This window comes from Saccoglossus kowalevskii, chromosome 8, assembly GCF_978046115.1.
Source record: "Saccoglossus kowalevskii chromosome 8, keSacKowa6.1, whole genome shotgun sequence".
Classification (NCBI taxonomy): Eukaryota; Metazoa; Hemichordata; class Enteropneusta; family Harrimaniidae; genus Saccoglossus; species Saccoglossus kowalevskii.
In genome coordinates, this window is record NC_140648.1 from 21,845,351 (window position 1) to 21,872,475 (window position 27,125).

General features: G+C 35.9%; 2 protein-coding genes across 2 annotated transcripts; both read left to right on the plus strand.

Moving 5' to 3' along the window:
• The first annotated feature begins 726 nt into the window (after nt 1–726).
• On the plus strand, nt 727–10,411 carry LOC146739400 (uncharacterized). The gene is made up of 10 exons (XM_085502760.1): nt 727–1,121; nt 5,987–6,066; nt 6,398–6,425; nt 6,899–7,054; nt 8,231–8,353; nt 8,558–8,633; nt 8,780–8,823; nt 9,382–9,543; nt 9,641–9,719; nt 10,333–10,411. Exons 2-10 carry the CDS (start codon nt 5,998–6,000, stop codon nt 10,409–10,411), a joined length of 816 nt encoding a protein of 271 aa, XP_085358886.1. The 5' UTR covers nt 727–1,121; nt 5,987–5,997.
• Nucleotides 10,412–10,873: 462 nt separating this feature from the next.
• On the plus strand, nt 10,874–26,093 carry LOC102806216 (uncharacterized). Its single transcript, XM_085502348.1, has 26 exons — nt 10,874–11,019; nt 11,439–11,508; nt 11,666–11,718; nt 11,946–12,122; nt 12,336–12,408; nt 12,620–12,666; nt 12,768–12,941; nt 13,040–13,198; nt 13,388–13,457; nt 13,560–13,609; nt 13,761–13,874; nt 14,263–14,385; nt 14,541–14,708; nt 14,832–14,990; nt 15,111–15,266; nt 16,010–16,079; nt 16,487–16,533; nt 16,669–16,821; nt 17,032–17,098; nt 21,191–21,237; nt 21,649–21,951; nt 22,190–22,459; nt 22,613–22,900; nt 23,054–23,282; nt 25,514–25,569; nt 25,877–26,093. The coding sequence occupies exons 1-26, from the start codon at nt 10,902–10,904 to the stop codon at nt 25,927–25,929; spliced, it is 3,294 nt and encodes a 1,097-aa protein (XP_085358474.1). The 5' UTR covers nt 10,874–10,901; the 3' UTR covers nt 25,930–26,093.
• Nucleotides 26,094–27,125: the final 1,032 nt, after the last annotated feature.

A 27,125-nucleotide genomic window follows, 5' to 3' on the forward strand; every position in this document is an offset into this window, starting at 1 on the left:
AAGTTATTTCCTCGTGACGGTAATAATTTTATAAATGTTCCCTGTATCAGTAGCATTTACTGTTTCATAATTACCTAATTTATTCATATCATGAAATGAATCAGTGAAAATTACATTAAACAGTAAATCAATTAGACTTGCGTACAGTCTCTTGCTTATTTTCTGGTGTTTTGTTCAATAAAATAAAATAGTAAGAGAGAGTGTTACTGCGAAATAACCCTTGCAAGGGACATACGTCTCGTGTTTATAACGCTGTAACCCGGCTTTCGCCATGTGTACACTCACATGATAAATTATTTTATAGAAAACACCAAAAAAATTACAAGAGAATGTTATCAAGTGTAAACTTCATTGGTATATCATCATAGATTTAGTGAAATACCATGACATTGGAACTAATTCTAGTTTTACCGCCCTCTCTGGCAATTCCGTCTTTGGTCTGTGTTAAATAGGGATTTCATGATGGTGCAGGTTTGTAATAAAACCATGTATAATTTCACGTGTGTTTATTAGTTTGTTTATTTTGTATTTGCAATCAAATATACTATATCATTTGACTATGACAATTATTTGTGAAAAGCCATTGTGTCAACACAGGTGGCGCTATTCAGCAAAGACCTGTGTCTTATGACGCATAACTAGCCTCGGAAGGCTAAATATCAATCATCCACCATTTTAGTCAGCGTTTCTTCCGCGGAACTATATACAAGTATTTTTTTTCTTGTTTTGAACACATTCTCTCCTTATTTTTAGCAAGATTGAATCTTTAATGAATTGATCAATTAAAATACCGCATAACACTCATCAGCATGTCTTATCTTATTAACATTAAAATGTATGTAAATTGCGAGGTTAAATGTCTAATGTTTCTCAATATTGTATTGACAAGCAGATCGCCACAAACCAACCGAATAGCGCCATCTGTGTTGGCACAGTGTGGAAATAGTTCCGACCACTTTTCCCATAGTTCCACGCGCGGTATGTGTCAGATCGGTTGGTTTGCGGCGATCTGCGTGTCTATGGTGAAAAGCAGCTATTCTAACCAACTAACTAACTACGCATGACTGCCCCGCGTTGTTAGAGCTGTGCAAAAAACACGTTTTCTTTGCTTCAAATACTTAGTAAGTGACTACTTTTATTCCAATACGTATTGTAAATACTTCTTAGTTACTGCCGTTTATTCATTTTGTTTTCTCGGTAAAAATCTACCGTATTTTAGTTGATTTTGTTTTTCACTTTTAGTTTGCTCGTCGTGGGTCCTTTCCAAGATGGCGAGTACACGTGTTAACCATTTTGCAGGGCTAACACGTAAACATGGTCTGAAATGCGAATCAATTGATGGGTTACCAATTGAAGCATATGTTAAAAGTATTTCTGCTATTCTCAAACCTGTGAATATTATTGCCGCTTCTCGAGAGAGCGGAAGTGTTATTGTTTTTCTCGACTCTGTGAACGCTGTGGAAACTGTTTGTACAGCTGGTCTGTCAGTGGGAGACTGCTTTACCCATGTGCAACCCTTTGTTAAACCTGCCACTAAAATAATTCTCTCAGGTGTACCCCCATATATACTAAATCACATTATTCAAACTGAACTGTCAAAGTATGGCCACGTTGTTAGCAATTTGCGCTTAATTCCACTCGGGTGCAAACAACCCGAGCTGAAACACGTCAAATCCTTTCGCCGTCAAGTTTATATGTTGTGCGACAATAATAAACTTGACGGTGTCATTAATGTCACTCACGAGGAGTGGCAATATCGTATCTACTTGTCAACTGATGATATTGTTTGTCACAGGAAACAAAAAAGGGACACATTATGAGAAACTGCCCAGTAAGTCAACGGCAAACTTCAAACGAACCAGTTTGCGATCATTCTCTTCCAAATAGTAAAACCCGCCCCGCCCCGACCCTGAACCAATACCTGTTGATCAGTCTACTATTGCTACTCTTGATAAAACTGATGAAGCAAACGACATTAATGAAAATGGTGATAATGATAACAATAGTCAAACTATGAAAGTTGACGACACGCCCGGAAATGTAGAGTATAACAGAAGTCACGGAAACAATATGAATGATAAAGGTGACGATAACGTAATAGGTGTCAATGTGTTACTATACTACAAATCCTGCTAATCATAATGCGTTGCATTATAAACAAATATTTATCGCAAAGTTTTATTTTTATTTTTCCAGTTTGGTTTTACAAAAAAGTGAGACATTTCGTTATCGTCACCAAATAAACCGGAAGTTAAATTAGACAGATTAAAATACACGAGAATTTCACGCAACATGTTTTGCCTGACAGAATCTCGTAAGTATATGAATATACTTCAGAGATTATACGAGTATATGTATATTGAAATGTAATATTTCGGAGGATGCCATCATGGGAACATTGTACACCACTGTATTTGAGATGAAAGCATAATGCAGGCTAACAAGTGGTGTTACAGGGATATATATTATAAACGAAATTGTTTGCAGGATTACAATCTGAATACCATTAATTAACTATTAATAATTGATACAGTACACCGAATCCGTTCTGTAATATACAGCGTATCCTGACGATAAACGGTTTGGGGTCACAGAGTATTGTTTTTTATGGATATTGTCGCTGGATATTTAATTACGTTATCCTGTCGATAGTAAATCGTGTGTAAATTTGTGAGAAATTCTGTGAGATTTTGTTTAGACGTGGAATCTGCAATACAGTCTGGTTAAGTTTGAACACTTAAGATTGTGTGTTAATTATACATCGCACTATTATGCAGATTCACGCCTCCGTTCAATCCCGATCCAGTGATAATTAGAAAAAAATGGCCCGAAATAAATCAGCATGTAAACTGTCATGTGAACAATTCATTTATTGAGCTACAGCCCACACTCCATGGAATGTAGGATATATATTCATATATATTAGTTTGTTTAATTTTGATGTAAAATTTTATTGTAAATTTTATTTTGAGCTTCTCGTCAGTCGTACATATAAATGCATCATTAACGTAGAGCAATTTATTTTCCTTATTGTTTACTAGATGTTGTGTCAATAATACCAAATAATCATGCACATAAAATGGACAGAATATATAGATAAAATGCTGGTCGTTAAAGAGGCTGTACGTGAATGTCAAGCAGCTGGTTAAAACAAGAATCAGTTATTTTGGAAGAGATTCCCTGCATCAAATAACGGTCCAGTTATCTACAGAGAATGTAGATTTTTGGATGACATTATATATATATATATATATATTGGGCAATTGGTTAATACAAATATTGGCTGTATAGCTGGATTGGTAATACAAGAGCACGATGTCACGCAGCTAATATTTGTTTGTAATAAAAATTACAAAGCAAAACAGGTTTACTAGATATTTTATTACTAACACTCATCATATAAACTAGTTCTCAAAAAAATAGGTTGACAACCAGGCGAAGACGATACAAAACTCGTGTTCAGAAAGAAAAGGGATTCTTCTTTTGTTGTGTTGCATCGCCGCTAGGTGGCGCGATTTGTAGCACAGGTGTATCGGGAGACACGTACATTCCCGTGTCATCAATTTATCTGCCATCTCGTCATCTGTAGTCAATATTGTAGATAAACCGTTTTTTATTAATAGAAATGTTCCAACAGTTATTTAATATATCATGCCTTTACGTCACATGGATTCACATAGAATTTTAAAAAATACGGAAAACGCAGACAAGAACGTAAATAATTTCAACCTCAAATGCGTTACTTTGCTGTCTTAGGTTTATTGCGTTTCTAAAATATTTAAATGCCGCTATCTTTATAAATGCGCAAGTAACTATTTTTCAACAATAATAATTCAAAACCCTTTATTACCTATTTCACATGGGATTCTATTAAAAACATGATTAATAACTGAAAAGATGTGTTTTTGTAATTGAACCAAACGTGATAATGCGACCAACACACTCGCAGTACAGCATGTGCAATTTTACTATGTATTTGTAATTTATGTTGAATAATAAACAACATTGCACCCACGCAAATAATAGAGTTGGAAATTAACTTTTTCCTCAAACATACTTGCTTTCTTTCCTGAAACTTTAATAATCCTTAATTATCTAAAAAAAAAAACGAGAAACGAGCAAACTAATCACTAACCAGATGCAATATGTTCTCTCAAGGACCGTATGGCGTACACTTAGTTATTTTATTACATATATTGTTGACATAAATTACAAGCATGTGTTGGAATTTTCTTGAAAAAACCGTATTATAAACGATACTAGTTGAATTATTATTTTGATAACTAATCAATATTTCATGTACCGACAAAGCAAGTATTAGTGTATAAAGTAGCGATTTTTTACCATAGTACACACACGGCAGATGACTGTCCAATTTTAAGGTTAGTCTTATGAAATGTTGTTGGTGCATATTTAATAAGTAGATGCGTACTTTATGTGTTACTTACTTAGCACGCATTAAACTTGACATGAAGTTAGGTGTCACGGCCTTAAGTCACATGGCAGTCCTACTGTACTGCGAGAACGAAATTACACATTTAAAACCGAACTTCTATTAATATTTTTACTGTGATACGTATAAATTCGAATAATTTTGTGTTCATATAATACTATGCGAATATAAACAATCGATTGCTAAGGTTATTTATTTCACAATAAGACAGTTATGTAGTAATATTCGTGATTATATACGTAGGGCGATTTTGAGACGCAATCTCTGGCTAAATCGCCGATCTCTTTTTTTGCTTTCCAACGTGAACAATAGACCGTGACATCGACACATTTGTATAAATTATATGAAAAAACGGGGCTTTTACGGAAAAAAAACAATACAGTACTTTAATGTTTTGTACTAAAATGCGTTACAACTAATGAAAACATTTCAAATCTCAGCTAGCAAAAACAGACCTACTGCCAAGGTCTGTTCAAATTTCAAATTGTTCGATTTCTGCCATGGGTAAAAATAAACCAGCATTACGCTGTACTCGAACATTTCTGATTGCATACGTTTCAGGATTTGTCGGCCTTTCTATGTTTTTGACCAGATAGATGCTTCTAAAATTCGTAAACACGAATGACTACAACGTATTTATTTGAATCTTCCTATCATTAAAAGTTTTGTCAAAATTGAATTTTTACGCGAGTTAAATTAACTTAAAAAATGTGACATTCCCGCGCTTTTATAAGGTTTTCCCTATGTTAACAACAATCTGTCATTACAGTGACTAGCTAGTGTGGTATGAATCCACACTCGGTCGATGTGGTACTTCGCATCGTAGACTCATAATATCGAAGTTGTTAGCTTAGAAAATAAGGACTGAAAGTATTACCGAACAAGCAAACCTACAGCGTTAACGCGTTAACTGAATATTGATTCGCTGTCCATCGTGTATTTTCGTAAAAACCCGAATTGTATTTGTCTCAGCGCAGTGTGAATGTTATTTGAAGTCAACATAGTGACGGACATACCCTTGAGGCTATACCTCGCAATGAAAAACAATTTGTGTAATATGTTAATTAAATAAACTCTTTTTACGCTCAATCCGAATTGCAATGAACAAACCAGCCAACCAACCAACCAACCAATCAGGTGTTCTATTCGATATCCTTCTGCGAGAGTACGTTCTTTCATGTAAATTTTAAACGAGTAACGAAATACTAACGAAAATCCTAACGTATGTATAACTTCAGACCCAGAGAAATAATAATCTGATTCGTTACGCTTTAAATCTGATCGCTCGTTGTATCAAAACATAAATACATTTTAATATGCATTGTATTCGGCAGCAATGACCTTAATGTGGAAATGAGTTACACGGTGACGTATGTTCTTTCGACAAATATTAATCAGTTTGCTTGGGTGTGTACTAGTATAGTCTCATTGGCTGTTGCTCATAGTATTCCGCGAATCGGTGCGCTTTATTTTATCGCCTTTATTAATTTACGTTTTTTATCACACTAAAATTTTCACCATGTTTTCATTCAGTTGTCTGCAACATGAAGTTAAGTTTATTATTGGTAGTTTACACATGCGTAATTGCCTGTGCAAATGCACGCGGTTTAAGGGTAAGTATAATTAAATAAATACTCATTTCCGTTGTTGTATATATATTCCCCCTGATTGTCTTCGGCCATTTAAACGAAAATTTAGTTTCGACAGAAGCTTAAATTGAATGCACGTTACCAAGACACTATATATTGGGAACATTTCAATACCTAAGTGAAAAAACATTAGATAGTACAAAACACAAGTGTATGTAGTATAAGAACAATTTTACTCTCTATACATTTTACGTCATGATTACACATGCCTTTTCAAATTCACGCTGTATATCACATCTATTGCCTTCCTCAGTGTAAATTTAACGCCGTACTTTTCTTTTTCTCGACATACCAGCAAGTTGAAATAATAAGCGCCACTGCTGGTGAGTATTTGTATTCATTGTTTCAACGTATTAACACGATATTCCTGATTATTTAAAACTACACGGTGTGTTACAAATATCGATAGTGTGAAGTGATGGCCTGGATAAGATATTATCCAAATCAATATCAATATATTTGGAGAGTTTTGATTAATAGTGATATAAATTATATCCTAATCTGCAATCATAATATATATATTATAGCTCGGACTCATTTTTTTTACAAACTCATATTTTCTCTTGGTTGCATCATGGAGGTACATACCTTTATGGTTGCATACTTTGAAGCCCATTTATCTTCCTTGATTCTCTTCTTACCTCCAAGATTTGATCCTATTTAGTGAAATGTTTGTAAATTAGTTTGAAATACTATTATAATAACAATAGTTTATGAAGTATATCAAGCATCATATAGATTGTAGTGACGACTGTGTTGTTGAAAGTCATTTCATATATTTGAAATATTATTCTAGAATTGAGATGTTCCGATGGATCATTGGTTAACTGCTTAGTGGATCCATGTGATGTGACGTCATGCGAACTTCCTTATGCTGGATGTGAAGCTGATTACTGCGGTGGTTGTAACGCTATATACTATGATGCTGACGGCAATGTATTGGATTGTTCGGGTAATTATACCATAACTGATTATATCATTGAGTACCATCTTATGTATTGACTATGTAGTTTACTTTTGTTTTTGTGTGCCGTTTTATCAATGGTTGTCAATCAATTGTTTTGTGTTCTTGACTTGTAGATTTCCCTATAAGACTTTTGTTTGAGGATTTGTGGTTGGATATGTTATTGCAACATTGGAACACAGAAATGTTTCAGCAGGCTTACCTTTGTTTACTGGTTTAATGTTGTTCATTAATCCAAAGCTCAAATTATGCATTCGGGTTAATCGCAAGCTAGATCGACGTGGTAATCATTAAAGTGTATGTTTTGTAATACGTCAAAAATAGTTAATAATACAACTATGAGTCAATATCATTGATGATTTACCTCATTATAATACGACTTGGATATAATAAACCGTACTGAAGAATTTTCCAGTATATGTTCACTCTTTTTATATCGTAAAATATTACGATTTCAATAGCACTACATCCAAAGTTACACTTTTTACCAAGGAGATTGTAACAAACTTAAATATAAAGATGCAATCATGATTCAAGTCTTAAGACTGGGAATTGCCCACCTCATGTTGTCAAACTGTTTTTATCTCGGCTAAGCTTGATTACTTAGAACGTCAAAAGTGTCGTCTGCGTATAGACATATTTTAATAACAAATCAAATATTTCATTAAGCTTTTTACAAACTATTGACATGTATTTGAAAATCTAAACGATACACCCTGTGATCTTGATATCACAACATGAGTGGGAATGTGGCACAACAAATAACGATGTATATCCATCTTTCAGAACTTTATTTGGAATTGCTCCTTAATTTGTTTGATGTGTTTGCCTTGTTCAGCATGTTCGTAGTTTAGCAAAGTTATTGTTCGTTATTACCTTTCTATACCGTAATTACGCTAGATATCCACCACTTCATTTATAAAAATAAGTCCCATAACACTCACACGTCAGCTGTTTGTATAAACCTTATAGCTTTTATTTTGAAGCTTTGGTTTTCTTAAAGATTTGTTTTGTTTTATAATCACGGAAGCTTTGAATTTCTTACTTTAATACACGTACTCTGTTTATTTTTATACCTCTTCACAGTTGGGCTAAATAGTTTTAAACGCATTTATCAAATATTCCTACTTCTGATGCTATTGTCGTTCCGTACTTTATTTTTAGATCACCTTGGCGAATGTCCAAGAATTGGTAATGATGACCAAATATGTGTCCCGTGCATAAGAGACAGGAACTGCGGTACCTCTGAAAAATGTTGTGATGATTGTTGCAAGGTTGCTGTAACAAGTAAGAATTTGATATCGATGTATATTGTAGTACTCATACAATGAAATTTCAATATATGCTTTAGTCGATATAATAACAACAAAGTTCACCCCAGAAACAGTGGACATACAATGTCAATGACATCATAACTTATTTTCTACCTCGGTTTCGCCTTGGTTAACAATAGGAGTAACGTTTGTATATTGCTAACCCCATTTTATGTAGAGCCGTATGGGTGTCTTATGAGTGATGGTTCATTCTGGCCAGATGGTGCTTATCGTATAATAGACTGTGTCCTATGGTATGTACGAGTACAATGCAATATATAATGTCACGGTTCATTCAATATTCACGTTTATTGTAATATAAAGTAAACACGACAGTGAATTCTGTTTTATTTGTGTATGTGTTATTATTTTGAATATATAATTTACTTTCTTTACTCAGTCAGTGTCAAGGCACGGCGTTTAGGTGCATTGTACAGATATGCGGTGAGTTCCTTTAAAAAGTTTCCACCACAAAATCCTTTAAATTTAATACTTTTTTAGTTCATCGTTTATCAATCATTACTATGTTCATAAAAGATGTCTCGTATTTCAGAGATTTGTGAACGTAAAATTGCAAAGTAATTTAATTATCATGGTACCAGCACTCAATACACGGAGTTTGATTGTTCATGTACAGTAACCAAGACACAATATTATAAATTCTTACATAACCTACCTCACATGATGAAATGTAATTTAGAATAGACTTCTACACATCACTGTCTTAAACTAATCCATTTTTAGTTAAGCAAATTAATAATTTATTAACAGCATGTGCAATCAAATCATACAGATTTTTTTTAGAAATTTTATTAAGTATTATGATTTTCCTCACGATCAATCTAGCTCCAATGATCTTGAAGTCAGTACTTCTTCATGGATATAGTATCAGTCAATTTTACAACATTGTTATTGTTGTCTAAACAAGCGTGTTTTATGTATTATGTCAAATTGGCTTGCGATAAAGAAATGAAATTATATTATAAAGTTTTCCTTTCATAGATGTGCATCCATGTCCCGGTGGTGTTCATTTGACCTCACATGGTTATACAGTGTTTTGTGGTACCACTCCTCAAACTGGATCCATTATTATAGAAGACTGTCCATTCGGGTATTCCTGTCTCGGAGATACCAACTATAAATATTCTCTGTGCTGTCCTGATGGTAAAATATTTTTAATATAATTCAGTTTGCACAATTGTATGGACAGTATAAATTTACAATTATGAATATTAATATATTATATTTGTTGTACCGACAGATACTACTTTGGGCTGCTATGTGAATAATGCTTATATACCAAATGGTGATTACTATATTAACGACGAGTGTTATGCATGGTGAGTTAAAATGCGTAAGAAACTATTTAAAATGAAAATGAACTTTTGGAAGCATATCTTTATTAGCTTTCCATATAAATTAATTACATTTTAGGGATTCAAGACCTTAAACAGCTTTCATTATTATGTTTATATTGATATTATGCGTTCCTATTCAAAATATATTCACACCAGTTTTTATTTAGTTTAGATTGACCCCATAGAGAAAGCGTTCCTCTGAACGTTCACCGGCTTTTAATGAGTATAGTGGGGATGAGTCACACAGAAACTGAAAGTCAAATATAAACTGACAGCTCTCAAATCCTCGTGCTCGTACATTTATTTAGGGGTCTAAATTGTTGGTTGGTAACATACATTTGCTCCACTTAGATTCAAACTTGTTTTTGTTCGATTGTTGATGTCATTTAATTGCTTCCAATACTGCATACATCACACAGATGAGGAAGATGTCATATGTCATACATAGTTTAAGGTTTGTTCTCCTGCGGGCGTCTTGACATCCGGGCATTTCTGCTATGTCACTTTACTTCGTATTGTCGTTATCAAGTGATCTTGTTGCACATGTTTGTCATAATCCAGATGTCATTATAATGTTGACTTTGTTTTTTTTCAGTCAATGTGTAAACGGTAGGATTACACGTGAGGACACACCGTTATGTGGTAAGTGTATATCCATTAACCTCTGCATATGAAATGTGAAAAGGATTTGTTAACGCATAATATAACTTGTTTGTTGACGCTAGTGACGTCATGGACTAGTAGGATCCACAAATCGAGGGCGAGTGGATAATACACCCCATGAGTCCCATTTTCATAAAGACACACATCACATTATGATCTATGCTACTTGGGAATGGCGTCTAACAGTGTCAGTGACTGTCAATTCTCGTAACGCCCTTTCTCTCTGGTGTCCTTTTCAAATACGCATAAATTGATGACGTGTTACATTTATTGTTCGATAATGGTATAAACGTCATAAAATTGAATGAATGCACAGTGTGCACGTGATCATGCGATAGACATTTTCTTATCGCATTGCGGTGTCAGATGAATTGTAATAAAGTTGTAGATAAACAGTTTTATTTTGAACTAGTCGGTTTTAAATTTTAGACATTTTTGAATATATTATCTGTAGATAAAATGTGTCCCAGTGGAGTACAACCTTATAAAGACGACCAAAACATGAATGCATTGTGCTCCGTTGCAATTGGTGTTGATAGTATATTAACTCGGACCTGCCCACGTGGTTTCTACTGTAACATGATAACGAGTTCGCACGGTGTGTGCTGCCCGCTGAAACGTAAGTATTTACATATTTTATTTTCATTTTCCATTGCGAAATCAGACTTTAAGGCGTCACAGTTTCTGTCCTGTCCCATGCTACGTATGCAAAGCGCGTATATTACATTTTGTCACAATTACATTTTTGAAACGCTATACAACGATTGTAACGCTTCAATGTCTACTGTGCTAAGTAGCGACAAATTTAATTGTTACGAACTGCTACTTTTAACAAATAAATAAAAAAGTCTCTAATTTATTCCTCATTTATATTATGGGTTAATTAACATATACACATCTTCGCAAGTGTTTTCAAATGTTATTGCTTTTTCTCCGCCAACTAGGTTGTTAAACGTAACTCATTTAGAGAAAAAAAAACATCTTTTCTGGGTGTTCAAGACCGTAATTTTATATACATTCATTTGCTCTATTTACCAGTTGATGTGTGTTATTATAACGGCGTTGCGTACCCAGTTGGTGGAACCGTGATATGGGGCTGCGCCCTCTGGTAGGTTTCACATATTTGTTATTATTGTTCAGTTAACGACATGCTGCCCATTACTGCCCATGCGCTAGTATACTGCCTATACGTGCTAATGACATGAACAAGTAGTATTTATAATCGTGCAATATCACTACACTAACGTTTTTCATTGTGTCCCCAGTCAATGCCGGGATGGTGGATTTGTATGTTTGTATCCCCCTGGTCTTATCTGTGGTAAGTTCCGACAATATTTGGTACTTCAAGTTCAACAGCAAATGTTAACGTAATAAATATGGCAATATATATATATAAGTTTTGGTCGACGAAGCAAATTAACCAACAACAAACAATATTATGAAATGATTGCAAGTATATATACAGCTTGTAGATACAGTTGTATGACCTATTACAAATTACTCTGTTGTTTCCTGTCTTTTTAATACCAGCGCACTTTTTTATAGATCCATCAGAACCCATCTGCCCCAATGGCGATGATTACTATACAATTACGGGAACAGATGTTAATTTCTGTACACTTCCACTGGATGCACCATTGGGTCTTACACAAGGGGATTGCCCGGCTGATTATTTTTGCCATCCTTTAGACCTCGGATACAGTATATGCTGTCCAGCAATTTGTAAGTCTTCTCTTTCACTACAAATCGTCTTCAGTGGTGATTGTTATTGCAATTCTCTTTTCAACTATTGTTCACCGACACGATGCCAATGGACTGGATAAAAATGACCACGCAAAACATTTATGCGAAACCGTAACTCTTGGCACATGCCACCATACTGGATAATTGGTGACATCAAGCGTTGATAGTATGTGTATTTAATTATATCTGTAGCTGGAGATTGCGTTGTTAATGGAGTTCTGATTCCGAATGGCGGAGTGATTCTGATGCCAGACTGTGTGTTATGGTGGGTATTACAGATTTAATAATAATGTCGGCTAAAACACAGTGCATTTTCGTAGCATCTTCTTTGGTGTTCTCTATTCAATCTCATATTTAGTGAACGTGAAGTAATAATTAGCAAACCCCACCTTAAAACCTGTTGACGAAACTATGATTGGTAGCACATGGATCGGCGATCACATTCTCACTAGTAAATGTTTTGTTCGTATTCTCAGTAAATGTATAGACGGCGCCATGGCATGCATAGAGGAATTACCATGTGGTAAGTAACAACATCGCTAAAAACAACAGTTATTGTACCTACAATTATCAATTAAGTATAGTATATAAAACGTATATTTGTTTTTGTTTTTTTCTTTCTAGATGAAATATGTCCGAACGGAGGTGATCCATATGTAGAAGATGGTGTTGGAACAGTGTTCTGTTCAGGAGCTCTTCTGACATCAGAATACTATGCAACGAGAATAAAGCATTGTCCAAGAGGATATGAATGCACTGCGCTAGATTCGAGTGGTCTATCGGTGTGCTGTCCTATCAGTGAGTACCGTACATTAGTTTTAACCGACTGCTATAAAGTACACTCTGACAACACCGTACATTTAATTTCACGCGATTCCCGTTTGTCCTGTTTATAGGAGATCCGATTGGATGCCCCTGTCCTCGCATTCCAATAGATAGCTTTCCAGTATGCCTATCCAACTGTGACAATTGTATGAACCATCCGCCATACGACATTTGTTGCATTGATGAGAAAGCGTGTCCAGGAGGCTGTGTTGGATTCATTAATACTGTTGGTGGGTTATGTTCACGTTATTTTTTACTATGGTAACATGCAGTATATGCGACATACAAGTGCAAATGTGTTCAATATGTAGCACCTGTGTTTGATTCAACAAATGACCGGAAGTGTTCATCCATGTATAATATATTACAATATGTACTACATGTGCGCTCATTATTGTGGTTTTCTATTGTTTTTATAGGTTACTGTAGATATGATTGTGAATACTTTATGCCAGGAGATACTATAACAGTACCACTATGCACAGAATGGTATATACTTTAGAAATACCTTGTATATAAATCGATTGGCAATTCATTTATATTTACGTAGGTAATTTGTGTTGTCTAATGTACATTGTTTATTTCTTGCAGTCAATGCACAAACGCCGAATGGGACCCCTGTACCACAGACCCATCTTGCAGTAAGAAACATTCTGTCATGGCTTACGTCACAATAATGTTATTTTCGTGTCCATTGCATGCGCAAACGGTAATTTACATAAACAGTACTGGCGCATCTTCACCGGGAAATGTATAACGTAACTATTCTCTCGTTTGATTTTTTTGTTATAGCTTGTGTTACTCCACAAACGGACGATGTGGGTAATGTAGTCACGTGTTTGACAGATGCAGATTGCTTGCATGTATATGGCTTCACATGCATTGATAGGATATGCTGTAACGGTGGTAGGATTTAAGTTAAACATTATAATATGAACGTTGATTTCACTTGATCGTCTGATGTTGAAACTCACCAGCAATTTCTGTGAATATCGTTAGGTGCTACATTTATGATACAAACATTAGTCCAACAGTAATATTAAAATGTTTACTTTGAATTAATTATAATTTACCCCGCCATGTAATCCGTGTTATGTACTTGCTTTACTTTCTATGTCAACAGCTACGAGTTTATATTTTTCTTTGTGCCAGTTTGTTGTACTTTTCGACAATACCAAAAAACCCAGTATTTTGTGACATCAGTTTGACAGGAAATCGTTATACTGTTTTAGATCAGATCGTAGTAATATTTGACTACTATTGTATAATACACACTGTTTTTTTTTACCAACAGACTGGGTTCCTTGCGAGAAGCCCTTGTTAGCTGAAACTGGATACCCGTACAATTGCGCATTTACAGAATGTCCGACTGGATATTCCTGTGTGCTTAATTTTGAATATGGTGCATGTTGTCCAGGTAGGGTCATGCTCGTAAAAAATGTATTATGGCCATATATACTGAACTAACATATTTTTGTACAAATTGTACGATTCGATCTCTCGCAATATGTTCACAATGTCATTAACAGAGGTATTGCAGAAAAAGTAATAGCTCGGTATCTAATTGTACAGATAAATACCCATGCTGTCTTGAACCTGAATCTGGACCGTGTGAAGCATATTTGCCACGATGGTATCACGATTGCCGGGATAACAAGTGCAAAGAATTTATTTACGGTGGATGTCAGGGGAATGATAACAATTTTCATACTAGAGCAGATTGCGAAAAAGAATGCGGAGGTAAGCAATGTGCAAATGGAATTTACAGTATCCCAGTTTATAAATACGGATTCCTAACAAAATGATAGAATTCATTTCAGTAATAATTAATTACAGATATATGATATTATTTTAAAATTATAGGTGACTGCTGTTTACCTGTTGATCCTGGTACGTGTAAAGGTTCCATTTCCAGATGGTACTTCGACTGTGAAATAAATGAGTGTAAAAAGTTCATATACGGAGGATGTGAAGGAAACAACAATAATTTTGAAACGGAAGAAGCGTGTAGACGACATTGCGGTGAGCAACATGTCATCTGTGTACTCGTAATGGCATAGATATTACAAGAATATTAACACACATCACTGCATGTGATTAGTATCACGTGAATATCATTATTATATCTTTTTCCAAAAAAAGATGGACCATGTCCGTGTCCTGAAGGATTTCTGGGGCAAATGTGTTGGTTGAATTGTGACGTTTGTGATGAACATGCATCAACGACGCCAAACTATATTTGTTGCGACGACGGTAGCTGCCCGGCACCAGCATGTCTTGGAGGAGTATACACGCCAGGTAATTGAAATTATAGTATGGATACAACAGCTTAGAGAATATCAGCTGACCTTCGCTTTTCTGTGCTTAGTCGAAACCTGTCCTTTTATTGGCTTTAGTCACGTCTTATATGCCTGGATCTGGATGGCTTAAGTTTATGTCCCAGAACTAAATTGACTATAATACCATAGAAATAGAAATCGAGGTACAGGTACCGATCAGCCCGTTGTAGTAATTATAATTGCCTAAAATGGTAAATTTATATGCGAATTGATCGAGAAAATGCCCGCGAATAACAAACATACTACGCGTACGCAATATGTGTAATATATGAAATCTACTACACACTCAAGAGAATATCACCATACAACGTAATATAATGGATATACCATATCCACGGTATTGCAACGCCGTGCTCGGGGATAATTTATCACAATGTATGCTATTATTCCCCCCCCACCCCAGAGAACCCGTATATTCGCCTCCAAAATTATTCTCTCACACAACCTGTACATGAGCGTGTATGGCTGTTTCTGACCTAATCAAACATCTCGATTGCCAGAATCTTTGGACCACATTTCCCACCACCTCAGTACAATATTTTGCCCATGTATATTTATTTTTTATTTATTTCTAATTTTGGCTCAAATGGACTTAAAAATATTTGAAAATTTAAAGAAATTGCGAATGGTGACACATGTTGACCCTTGCGCTTCAAAGAGATAATAATTATAGACACTCACAATTTTTTTTAATTTTCACAGAAGGATTTTGTGAGTTGGACTGCGAGTATTACTCGCCAGGAGATGTAGTAAACGAAGATTGTGAAACATGGTAAGAGATTGGTTTTTCTGATTATCTTCGGTTAAAGCGCGGCAGTCGTAGCGCAGCTCATGTGCGATATTTGTGTTGATAAATATTTATTTTCCCACAATCCAATGCGCTCTTCTAATGGAAATCATGAGTACGAGGTTTAACCTGAGCGCGACTTGCCTCCTTTGATACATTCCAATCACCTAAAAATACCTAATTAATTCTTGGTAACGTCTCAGTTTGTACTCGTTGATCTGCCAAGTTGCCATCTTTGTTTATATGAGACCCATATGTCTCGTGCATGCCTGGCGTGACGACTACCGCCCTTTAAGTTCCATTAGACTTATTAGATTTAACTAATACGAAACTTACAATCGTAGAATAGATTTAAATATTCTTGAACAAAACATTTGTATACTTTCTATCAGCGTTTGTAGAGAAGGGGATTGGATTTGTCGACCTGACCTGGCATGCGGTGAGTACATGTTACTTTTAAAATGTCGTGCATACAGACATTTCAATTTCAAAATTAATACAATAGTAAGTTCGAATTGCTCGACTGTAATTGTTTTTTGTGTGTTGCAATGTGTGACAATGATTGTTTTCACAGGTGGACCATGTCCTTGTCCAATCGATTTTGTACCGGAAGTGTGCTGGGTATCGTGCGATGAGTGTATTGCAAATCCTGATCAGGATTACCTTTGCTGTTCGGACATTGAAAACTGCCCGCCTCCTTCATGCCTGGGTGGACATTATATTGAAGGTATTTCAGCGTTTAAATTTGGAAATGCTTCGGGTATAATTAAGAAATATATATCACATCATATTTGTGTGTTAACAATATACACTGTACTAGTATAATGATATTTACATGCCCGGTGTTATGACGTTTGTAATATGTGGTGATTTGATTGAATGCTGCACGACAGTATTCGACAAACGCCATTATAAAACTCTTTACATCCATTCTTAGGTTACTGTGAAAAGAACTGTACTTACTACAATCCATTTGAAACGTATGTCGAAAACTGTGAAATATGGTAAGCAGCAAAAACGTCTACTCCACACATGTATTCCCCGCAGTGAGTGTAAAGTAACAATATTGTAATTGCTTCCCCGATAATCACTGTGTGATGTTTTACAATAGGTGCAAAAATAATTCGTATATAAAAACATGTGTTCGAACTCAACAGTTATTAGCTCCGACATTACCAACAACTGGCACTGTAATCTCATGCAGAATCAGTGGAAAACAAAACCCAACAATCAGCTTGGGTGAAAATAACGTTCTGTTAAACTCGTCCGTGCAGTAATTGGTTCTCTCCTAGTGAATGACACCAGTGACCCGACAAAGGGGCGGGGGTACTTTGTATAACATCACACGAAACAAATTTCAACATTTTTGCACTGCTGTAAACATCGGACACTGCTTATCGGAAAAAAACAACAATAATAATATTATTACTTTACACTCACTGTAACTACCATTTATGACAATCTGATTAAAATCTGATGTAGTGTACGGGCTTTAATTATTTTGGCTATAAACTTGTTTTAATTTTATTTTTTATTACTTTTGTTATTAATGCCTTTTTATTTTATTATTTGATTTTGTGATTCTTTGTTTAATTCCGCCCTACATACATTTGATCCAATGCTTATATAAGTCCCGTTCAAATATCGCGTAAGTAACAGCCAATCACAGCCCCCTTTTATACAGGCTGTCGGTTGCTTACTTTTCAGTGTAGAGATACTCTACGGGCAATCTTTCTGTACATTATATTTTGCCCACTTGAATAAACCATTAATAGAAAATTGCTAGTATATTTTTATTTACAAAAGAAATTCCACAGCATTTTACAATTTTTGTCATTACATTGAATATTTTTTTCACTTCCAACAAATGTGTACACTTCCTGGCACGGATCTAGAAGCCGTACCTACACACGATTTGGTGACGTCACAAAATACATGACCTTCAATCGGGGTCGTTTCCTCGGTATATACGAATTGGTATATAGAAATTACAATAAAGATACTTAAGACATTGCACATAAGGTAAAACAAATCATGTGACAATATAATGATAATAACGGTAATAAATCCTAGCTTTAACAGTTGAACACAACGATCATATAGTCAGTCGGATGACGCCTAGGGTCACGCACTTGTTGCAAAATGGCCGTGTGGTTGAAACTGGGTCATGGCGTGACGGGCGAGGAAGACATCATTAAACACTCTCAAAATCACAATAAAACGGGGAAGTGGTTGCATATTACGGCGTAGCCAACATGGGAAATAAAAAAAACGCTCAATACAAACGACACGGATTCGAATCACACTAGATACACACTCACCAGAACCGAAGCAATCAGAAACGAGCAATCGTTTTGGCTTTTCCGTTCAACTCATCGGAACACTGGAGTAGTTAGAAAAATGAACACCACTTAACGACCAACGTCGTGGCGTTGTACACAAGCTGCCATCAAAATAAAACAAAATTAGCTTGAAAAGACAGTGGGTTCGAGTCCCGCTCAGAGCTACCGTAAAAGCGTAAATCAAATAAACTGAAATCTCTCAAACCGTAAACAAGTAAGCAAAGAACGTCGCGAACAAATAATAAACCTCACAAAACTCCACCATGCAAAACTGAATGAATAAATAATAAAATAACTTGCGTCTTAACCTGGACGACGAGCAATTTGTTCAACAGTTTCCAGTCACAAGAGATAAACAAGACCCAAGTCAAGGTAAGTTTTGTTAAAGCGTCGATGGCGTTCCCTATATCACGAAAACAATTCAGGCAACAGACTAATATCTTCTGTGGTGTGGTGGAATTTATACTGTGTCTGCGGAATTGTTGATTGGGGGTTCGAAGCCAGCAGTTAACATTTTGTTAGAAAGTTTCACAATTAAATAAAATATCCAATGATACCAGTATATTTATTTCATTATTTTAACAACTTGCGATGGTGGAAGTTGGTCAAACACGAGTTCTTACACCTAAATAAGTATCAAATATTTATCCACTCATTTATTCTCTCAATTTAACAACCTTGTAGAGGTGGAAATTAAACAACAGGTATTTACTCACAAGTATAATGGTCAATATTTGTCCATACATTCATTTTGTCAATTTAAGAACTTGTAATTGTTGGAATTATTCAAATGAGAGTTGTTTACACCAAAATAAGTCTAAAATATTTGTCCACACATTTATTGTCACAATGTAACAACTTGTTAATAGTGGAAATTACTTAAACGCGACTAGTTTAATCAGTTGACATCAATGCAACTTACCCGCAGACAGTGCACAACAGAGTATCATTATTGAACAATTATGAACAGGAACGTGTCTTGGCATTAGGTTTAGGGTCGGGTCAGGTCAGGTATGGGCAACGGAATTATTAACAGAAACGTGTCTTGGCATTAGGGTTAGGGTCGGGTCAGGTCAGGTATGGGCAACGGAATTATTAACAGGAACGTGTCTTGGCATTAGGGTCGGGTCAGGTATGGGCAACGCAAATGGCAAACACCCAATTGGCAAAATGTACACTAACGGGTTATGCCATGTATATAGTTTACACAAGTAAAACACAAAATTGCCAATTTTTTGGACAATTGTAACTCAATAATAGAAATATGTTGTATTTCTATATATACACACTATATAGTGCAAACACAACCAGTCAATCCATCGTGGTCTTGTGGATCAGATCCCTACATAGTGATCAGGAGGACCCGGGTTCAATTCCCTTGCCTGCCCATCTTTTTCTCGCAAACACTATTTGGCAATAAAGCTCGTGGTACTCGTGGTACAGTGGACAAGACAGTGCGGTGGGAACTCAAAGATCGCAAGTTCGAATCACGGATTGGACACTCCTACAAAAGACATGAAAGACGTTAAAAACCTAAACAACGGATTCAAAAACTGTAGTCAGAACACAAGAATACTAACTCACATGGAAGCCAGTCGAAGTCGACGAAGAACGAACACAGTTGACAGCTGTAGGTCACGTGCATCAACAGACACGAGGAGCATGGCTGCTCTCCAAATGGGTCCCTTCTTTTGTATTGACCCCCGAATGATTACTGATCCCCCTTTCTAACTCTTCCCCCCCAAAATAATATATCGCCCCTTTCAAAATGTATTTACCCACAAATTAATAAATATTCATGAGCACAGAAACTGCCACGTCATGAATAAATTAGCATAATTAAAAAAAATTGCATAAAGTGTAGGTACGTCTTCTGGAGTCCTGCCCACTTCCTGATACATCTTCGCCAGCCAAGGTTCGTTTATTCAGTCATCGCTTCAATTTTACATCAAACGCAGAGTATAATTATCTAGAATGGAAGCAAAAAAACTAAGTAAATCATAAGGATTAGAACACTGTAAATAGCTATATAAACAATGCAACCTGATTTTACCGTCCCACGACATCGACGCAGAAAACTGGAGCAAAACAATATTTCCTGATCAATTGCGATGTGTCCAGTCCAAATCAGCCGTGTTTTTCTCGGTCGCTAACGTCGGTATAATCCGCCATTTTATTTGAGTGTGTTTGCTACCTGACTCTGCCCGGTGACGTCATCACGTGCGCTATAGAAGGAGATCTGTGATTCGTTGACTAAAATCGTCGAAAGTTGGTCTCTTGGAAATATCGTTACATAGGCATCGGGTCAGATGTATGTAGGGCGGAATTTAAAAAAAATTACAAAATCAAAGTAAAATAATAAAATAAAAAGGCATTAATAACAAAAATAAAATTAAAATAAGTTTATAGCCAAAATAATTAATTAAAGCCCGTACACTACATCAGATTTTAATCAGATTGCATTTATGACTACGCAAGTGATAGTTTCGCTCCGTTAAGGTGTTACCGATATACACATATATCCACACGAACATTGACGCGACATTACCCGGGGGCATTTGTGTAGTAATTTCGAATATGCTTTCAGTATTGTGCCCGTATTACCATTAGATTGGCCATCAGTGTTCATAGATTAGAAATTTGCCTGATCAAAATTACATCAACGATAGCAGATAACAATTTGTACCTTGTTGTATGTATTGCACGTATTCTTGAAACAGTTAATATAAACTGCGTTTGTTTAAATCTATTTAGCGAATGTAGAAACGGCAAGTGGTACTGCAAACCGGACCCTGATTGTGGTAAGTTAAATTTTCAAGAAGTGCTTCTGAGACTAAAACATTATTGGATGTAAAAATGTTTCCATAATATTAATTTGTATAGAGAAGCGTAGGTAAACGGGTAAGGTGCAGTACAGTTTATATAAAATTTAATTTAAATGCACCGTGGTGTGTACTACATATTCTATGGCTCACTAATAATTACTGCGTGGGTGTTTGTAATTTTATAGTTCAACCACCTTGCCCTATGGGAATTCCTTTAATTGGTGCTGATGGGATTCCGTTGGTTGTGATTCTCTTGATAAGCAGTGTCCATTTGGCTACCATTGTTACACCCATCCAACTGACTTGACATCAATGTGCTGTCCAAATACAGATGAGTGCACACTACTCATTTAGTTCATGAATATTCGCGAATCATTAAAATTTCAGGAATAATATATGCCTGGAATATACTTGTAGAATGTGTGGATGGTGCATGGACTGTCTGGTTCGATAGAGATAACCCAGGAGGTACTGGGGACTGGGAAACGACATCCCTTGCCATCGAGTTGTATGGTGATAACATGTGTACCAATCCATCGGCGATACAAGTGCAGACCCTTGACGGTATTCCTGCAGAAGATACTGATGAAATATTCTTGCATTATTCACCGGACATTGGCTTTGTGTGTCGGATGGCAGATCAGCCAGATAACACTTGCCTTGACTATCGAGTGAGATACTGCTGTCCAGGTAACACATTTATTATATTGTGTATTGCAGGAAAACCGGTATACATTCACATGTTATGTTTTCTGAGTCACAAATTAATTAATAATTCCTTTAAAATAGTTGTGTTACCGTGTTCCGCGGGATTTCCGATAATTGTTGAGATGTTGTCCCGTGGTTAAAAACATTGATTCCTCGTTGTGGCATGTCCGATAACGTTGTGTAATATGCAGTATTATATGTGTAATTTTTGTTCAAACAGCTAATCCCCCATGTGATGGTGAATGGTCACAATGGTTCGACGAAGACAGTCCAGAAGAAGGGATTGGCGATTTAGAAACGCTAGCAACACTATGTGAAAAGACGTGCAAACGACCCAGCGCAATTCAAGCCCAGACTATTGATGGCATACCAGCTGAATTAACAGGCGATGTGTTACTCAGCAATGATATCATTAATGGATTTGCTTGTTTGAATGAAGAACAGGACGATGAGAAATGTGAAGATTATAAAGTCAGATTCTGTTGTCCTGGTAAATCAATATTCACAACAAATAATATGTTTTTACGTTATTTTAGTTGAATATTTGAATTTGAGTATTACTTTGAATTGAATACTTATTATAAGCGAAAAACTGTCTCGTCTCATTAACCATGTTTTTCATTTATGTAATATCATTATACAGAACAGCCAGATTGTGACAAGTGGACAAAATGGTTCAACACCGATAAACCATGTGAAGGTTTAGATGCAGATCGTGAAATCACCGCCGTAATCCAAGATGAATATCCAAATGAAATGTGTAAAAATCCGTTATTCATCCAAGTTGTTGTCGCCGCCACTGAACAACCTTCATCAAGCACCGGGCAGGTATTCCTACATCACGATGTCGATCCTGGATTTGTTTGTCTTGACAAAGATCAGCCAGCTGGTGATCAATGTCATGATTACAAAGTTCGATACTGTTGTGATGGTACGTATTTATATACAATTAATATGTTAACTATTACGTACGAACTTGTCATTTCACAGACAAAGTTGTGATTGCTGCATTCGCACCTGAGCGTTTCCATGAGGTGGAAAATTATTTCCTGAGAGCTCTGAACGTCACAATGCTTCCTTCCAGAACAACATGATAAACCCGGACAATGCCCAATGGTACCTTCTATCGACGATGTCCGTCCAAAGGGTTACTGCTACTATGAATGCCAAGATGATACCGATTGCCAGGGGAAGAAAAAATGCTGTGCTTCTGGAATATGTGGCACCATTTGTATGGATCCTGTGTTCCCATGTTTCCATGAGGGCGTTATTTACCAGGAAGGCGATGGCAGAAAAGAAGACTGCAATACCTGGTAGGTTATTAGTGAATGTAGTGGACATTTCGTTACGTAATACTAAAGATGAACTAGATACGTTTATTATTAATTTTTATTCAAAAAGCTATATTGCATTATGCTAACACCTTGGTTCGAAGTCGCTTATTTTCAAACATATATTATATATTCTTGTTTAATTTTGTTGCATTGCTTGATGGATTCAGTTATACTGTGGACGTTGAACCCAATATTTACATGACAATCGTTTGGGACATTTCAATTCATAACGCATCTGTAAATTGGAAAACGTACATGCAACCAGTAAGCATGTAAGCGAAAGCAACTTCAAAAGAGCGGGTGAAGCCAGAAGGAGTAAACAAACAGTGTTAGTATTACGAAAATATTTAGTGACACTGGCAGAAATGAGCGAGTGTCAAACAGCTCTACAAGTTATGATACACCCTGTCTGGGGCTTATTATTTTTAATCTCTGTCCCAATATTTGTACTTAATATGGCAGTTTATTCAATTAAACTATTTTCAAATGTTTGGTTCCTATCATTACTTATAATAACATGTTATTGAATTGCGAAAAAGATCAATATTTGGTTGTATGACAATTTCCCACATTTTACCCTATGTAAAACAATTTTCCAAATAAAACAAAGCCAGCAATGCTCTGATGTCATGTAGTCGAATAGCCTAACCCTGAGTACAGTCCTGTAGGTTGGTCTCCTTCCGCTGATCAATCGGCCCCCACAGTACTGGGAAGTCGCATAGACCGAGGATTCGACACCCGCCTACAAATATATGGCGGAGAACCGTTCTGCCGTTTTCATGACGGTAACCAGCTAAAACATCTTTCGACCAATCTAGCGATCACAAATACCTTTTTTGTGGCCGAAAAATGAACCTACTGTACTGGAACATTGACAAAATCTAGTTTTACGCAACGAAACAACGTTTTGTTGATAAATACGTCAAGAACAAGATGGCGGCGTGTATTTTCGGTTGACGTTGGAAAATGTCGATTTGATCGACCGTAGTAGGTCTCTTATGTAATTTCCCTTCCTGTTCAGGTATTTAGAATAGTTGGACGTATCGACCTTCTCATTTTTTAACTGCAAAGCTTGAATGCCTCTTTAATCGCCCGAACATTCCTTCACAATAGTGTCGAATTCCCAGTCTATTCGACTTCTCAGCAATGTGGGGGCCGAATGATCAGTGGAAGGCCAACCTACAAGACTGTACTCAGGGCTATTGAATAGCCGTGACTGTCAGCACCGGTCGTATTATAAATTTCACAATCCGTAACCGGAACCTAAATCTCGCTGCTATGTGTATCCAGCATTTGGTGTCACGTCTCTCAATTTTCTATTCTTAGCTGCATTACATATATAATGTTGAGTTCAAATAATTGAGTAATTTACAGTAATGTGGCAGTTGTGCCGGCCGACACTGTGTTTTGCAACTACAATACTGCATGATTTCTTATTAACCAGGTTTTGAGTCGTATTGTTCACATCATCACTAATATAGCTTTTTAATACATACTGTAAAACATGTCTTTTTCGCGACCATGTCTTTTTTGCGAATTTAGAACTCATTCGCTAATTCAAGATGTCGCTAATGACTTTATTATAAATTCAAAATGGCCGCCAGACAAAGAAATCAACAATGACAAAAGAGATTCGCTAAATCAACATTTTACCACAATTTGCTAAAATTGCATGCCGCTTTTTCGACATGTTTTACAGTACGTTTAACAACCAAGTACTTATAAACGTTAAAACGCTACATTTCTCAGGTTGGATCACGAGGGCGCTGACAGATGGTCATTTCAATGTTTCGTGATGATCTTATGAGAAATGCCTTCTGGATGATAATAGGACCCTTTTCTTCATATGCAATAATGTCAAGGAAATTAGGAAAGAAATGAAGAAATAATAATTTTGCAAGAAGTTCTTGAGCGATTGCTATAATTAAAACATTCTTAGCTTGATTGATAATGTCAAATCGCGGTCAACACAAAATAATGAATGTTACTTGGTCTTATTTCGTTACCATAACGTATCCACCAAATTCGGCTTCGTGCTTAATGATCCGTTTCAACCTTATGTCAAATTAACGTTTCTGAAGTGCCAATCCAAGCAGTCAACAGTCTGTGTGTATGATTCTATAGTGGCCAGTTGAACCATCATAATAACACATGTAAGCCAACCACTTAAATTACATCAGTCTAATGACAATTATTATATCCTTTGACAGTTACTGTACGAGCGATGGAACTTGGGCGTGCACAAAGATTCTGTGTGGGGATACAGGTACGTTTTATTTAACAACGTATATTGTTAAGTTCTAGATATTCGGACCAAAGCAAACGACAAAATTGTTCGAGTCACAATCTTCTACATTTAATAAATCTACGTATCTCAGAAAGCAGATGGGAATTTTGAATTGCCTTAAGTTAAACTTGGAAACTATTGTAAAACAATTCATGTGAAGCAAGTTTGGAAATCTCGTTTTATTCATGAAATATACCATGTATATGGATGTTATTGACAATAAAGGTGATTATTACATCCATAAAATATTATAAAATTAAACTAATTTATTTGATTTTCTTTACAGTTATCGAGGCAGTCGAGCTCGAGGCTACCGCTGAAAGACTGACAATAGGCTGAGATAACGCTTGATTGAATTCATCTATTTAAGTCATCCTTTAATCGGCAAATCCCCTCTTGGCAAATAAACTATACGATCAATAACTATAGCTGGTTACGACAGCTAATTAATATTCAATAATTGTTCCTTCGAATTTATTCAAATAAACTCTTCCTGTAAATAATGTTGTTGTTGCTGTTGTTTTCGCACTTTTCGGACGACAACAATATGACCACCATTGAAGTAAAGTTAAAACATACCCATTGGCAGACTATTCAACACACAACAGGGTAAATTAACAATTACTGTATACAACAAAAAGGTGATACGAAAACATTGAGCACGTGTCATTCTGGGTAATAATTGCCTTGTTAAGAAGACACTTGCATCAATCAGACAAGTGATATTGATGATATCAGAGATTCATATTTGACTACGCGCTAATTATGTCTGCAAAAAACAACTTTTCAAATGTTAAGGTTAGTCTTTCTCTGGTAAAATCTTGGTTTAATTGTTTAGATGAAAAAAATACAATATCCCTTTAAACAATGAATGTGTAAGCACATCGAATGTGTTACGAATGCATATCGCATTGTAAGTGGAGTACCAAATTTATTTCTTTGACATGTGATTAATATGGCATATACTCTTTTCGACAACCGAATTCAGTATGGCTTAGCTATACCCATTTGCATTGACTAGAGACAGTATAGTTAGCAAGATCATCTTGGTGACAATATTCTGCATTGCCATCACGTAATTCATAAAGAAAGGCAAACATACTAATCATAATCCACTGTCAACCAACATATCCATAAATCCATTCATGCTCTGCCTACATACTACGAACATTCTACTGCCCCTCTCTGACTTTATTACACATCACTACACCAACTACAACAGCTGGTTTATTATTCACTTTCCTGCAATATGTAAAGATCACCTTTGAAACGACGCCCGCTATATTGGGAGTGAGAATGACATTTATTGTACCAACAACCTCCCTCCAACTTTGTATTTTTTAATATTTTGATGTTAGATATTTCGTGCCTTCTGCATTATTGCTCGTTTTAGGTCATCGTGAATTGTGGAAACATTTACAAATAATTGTTAGCTCTTGTCGTGTTAAACGTACTCTTTATTGTGTACATGTTTCCCGCCACACCGTACGTAAACTGGTTCCTGTCGGGACGATTTTTAAAAAAATTGTGTGATG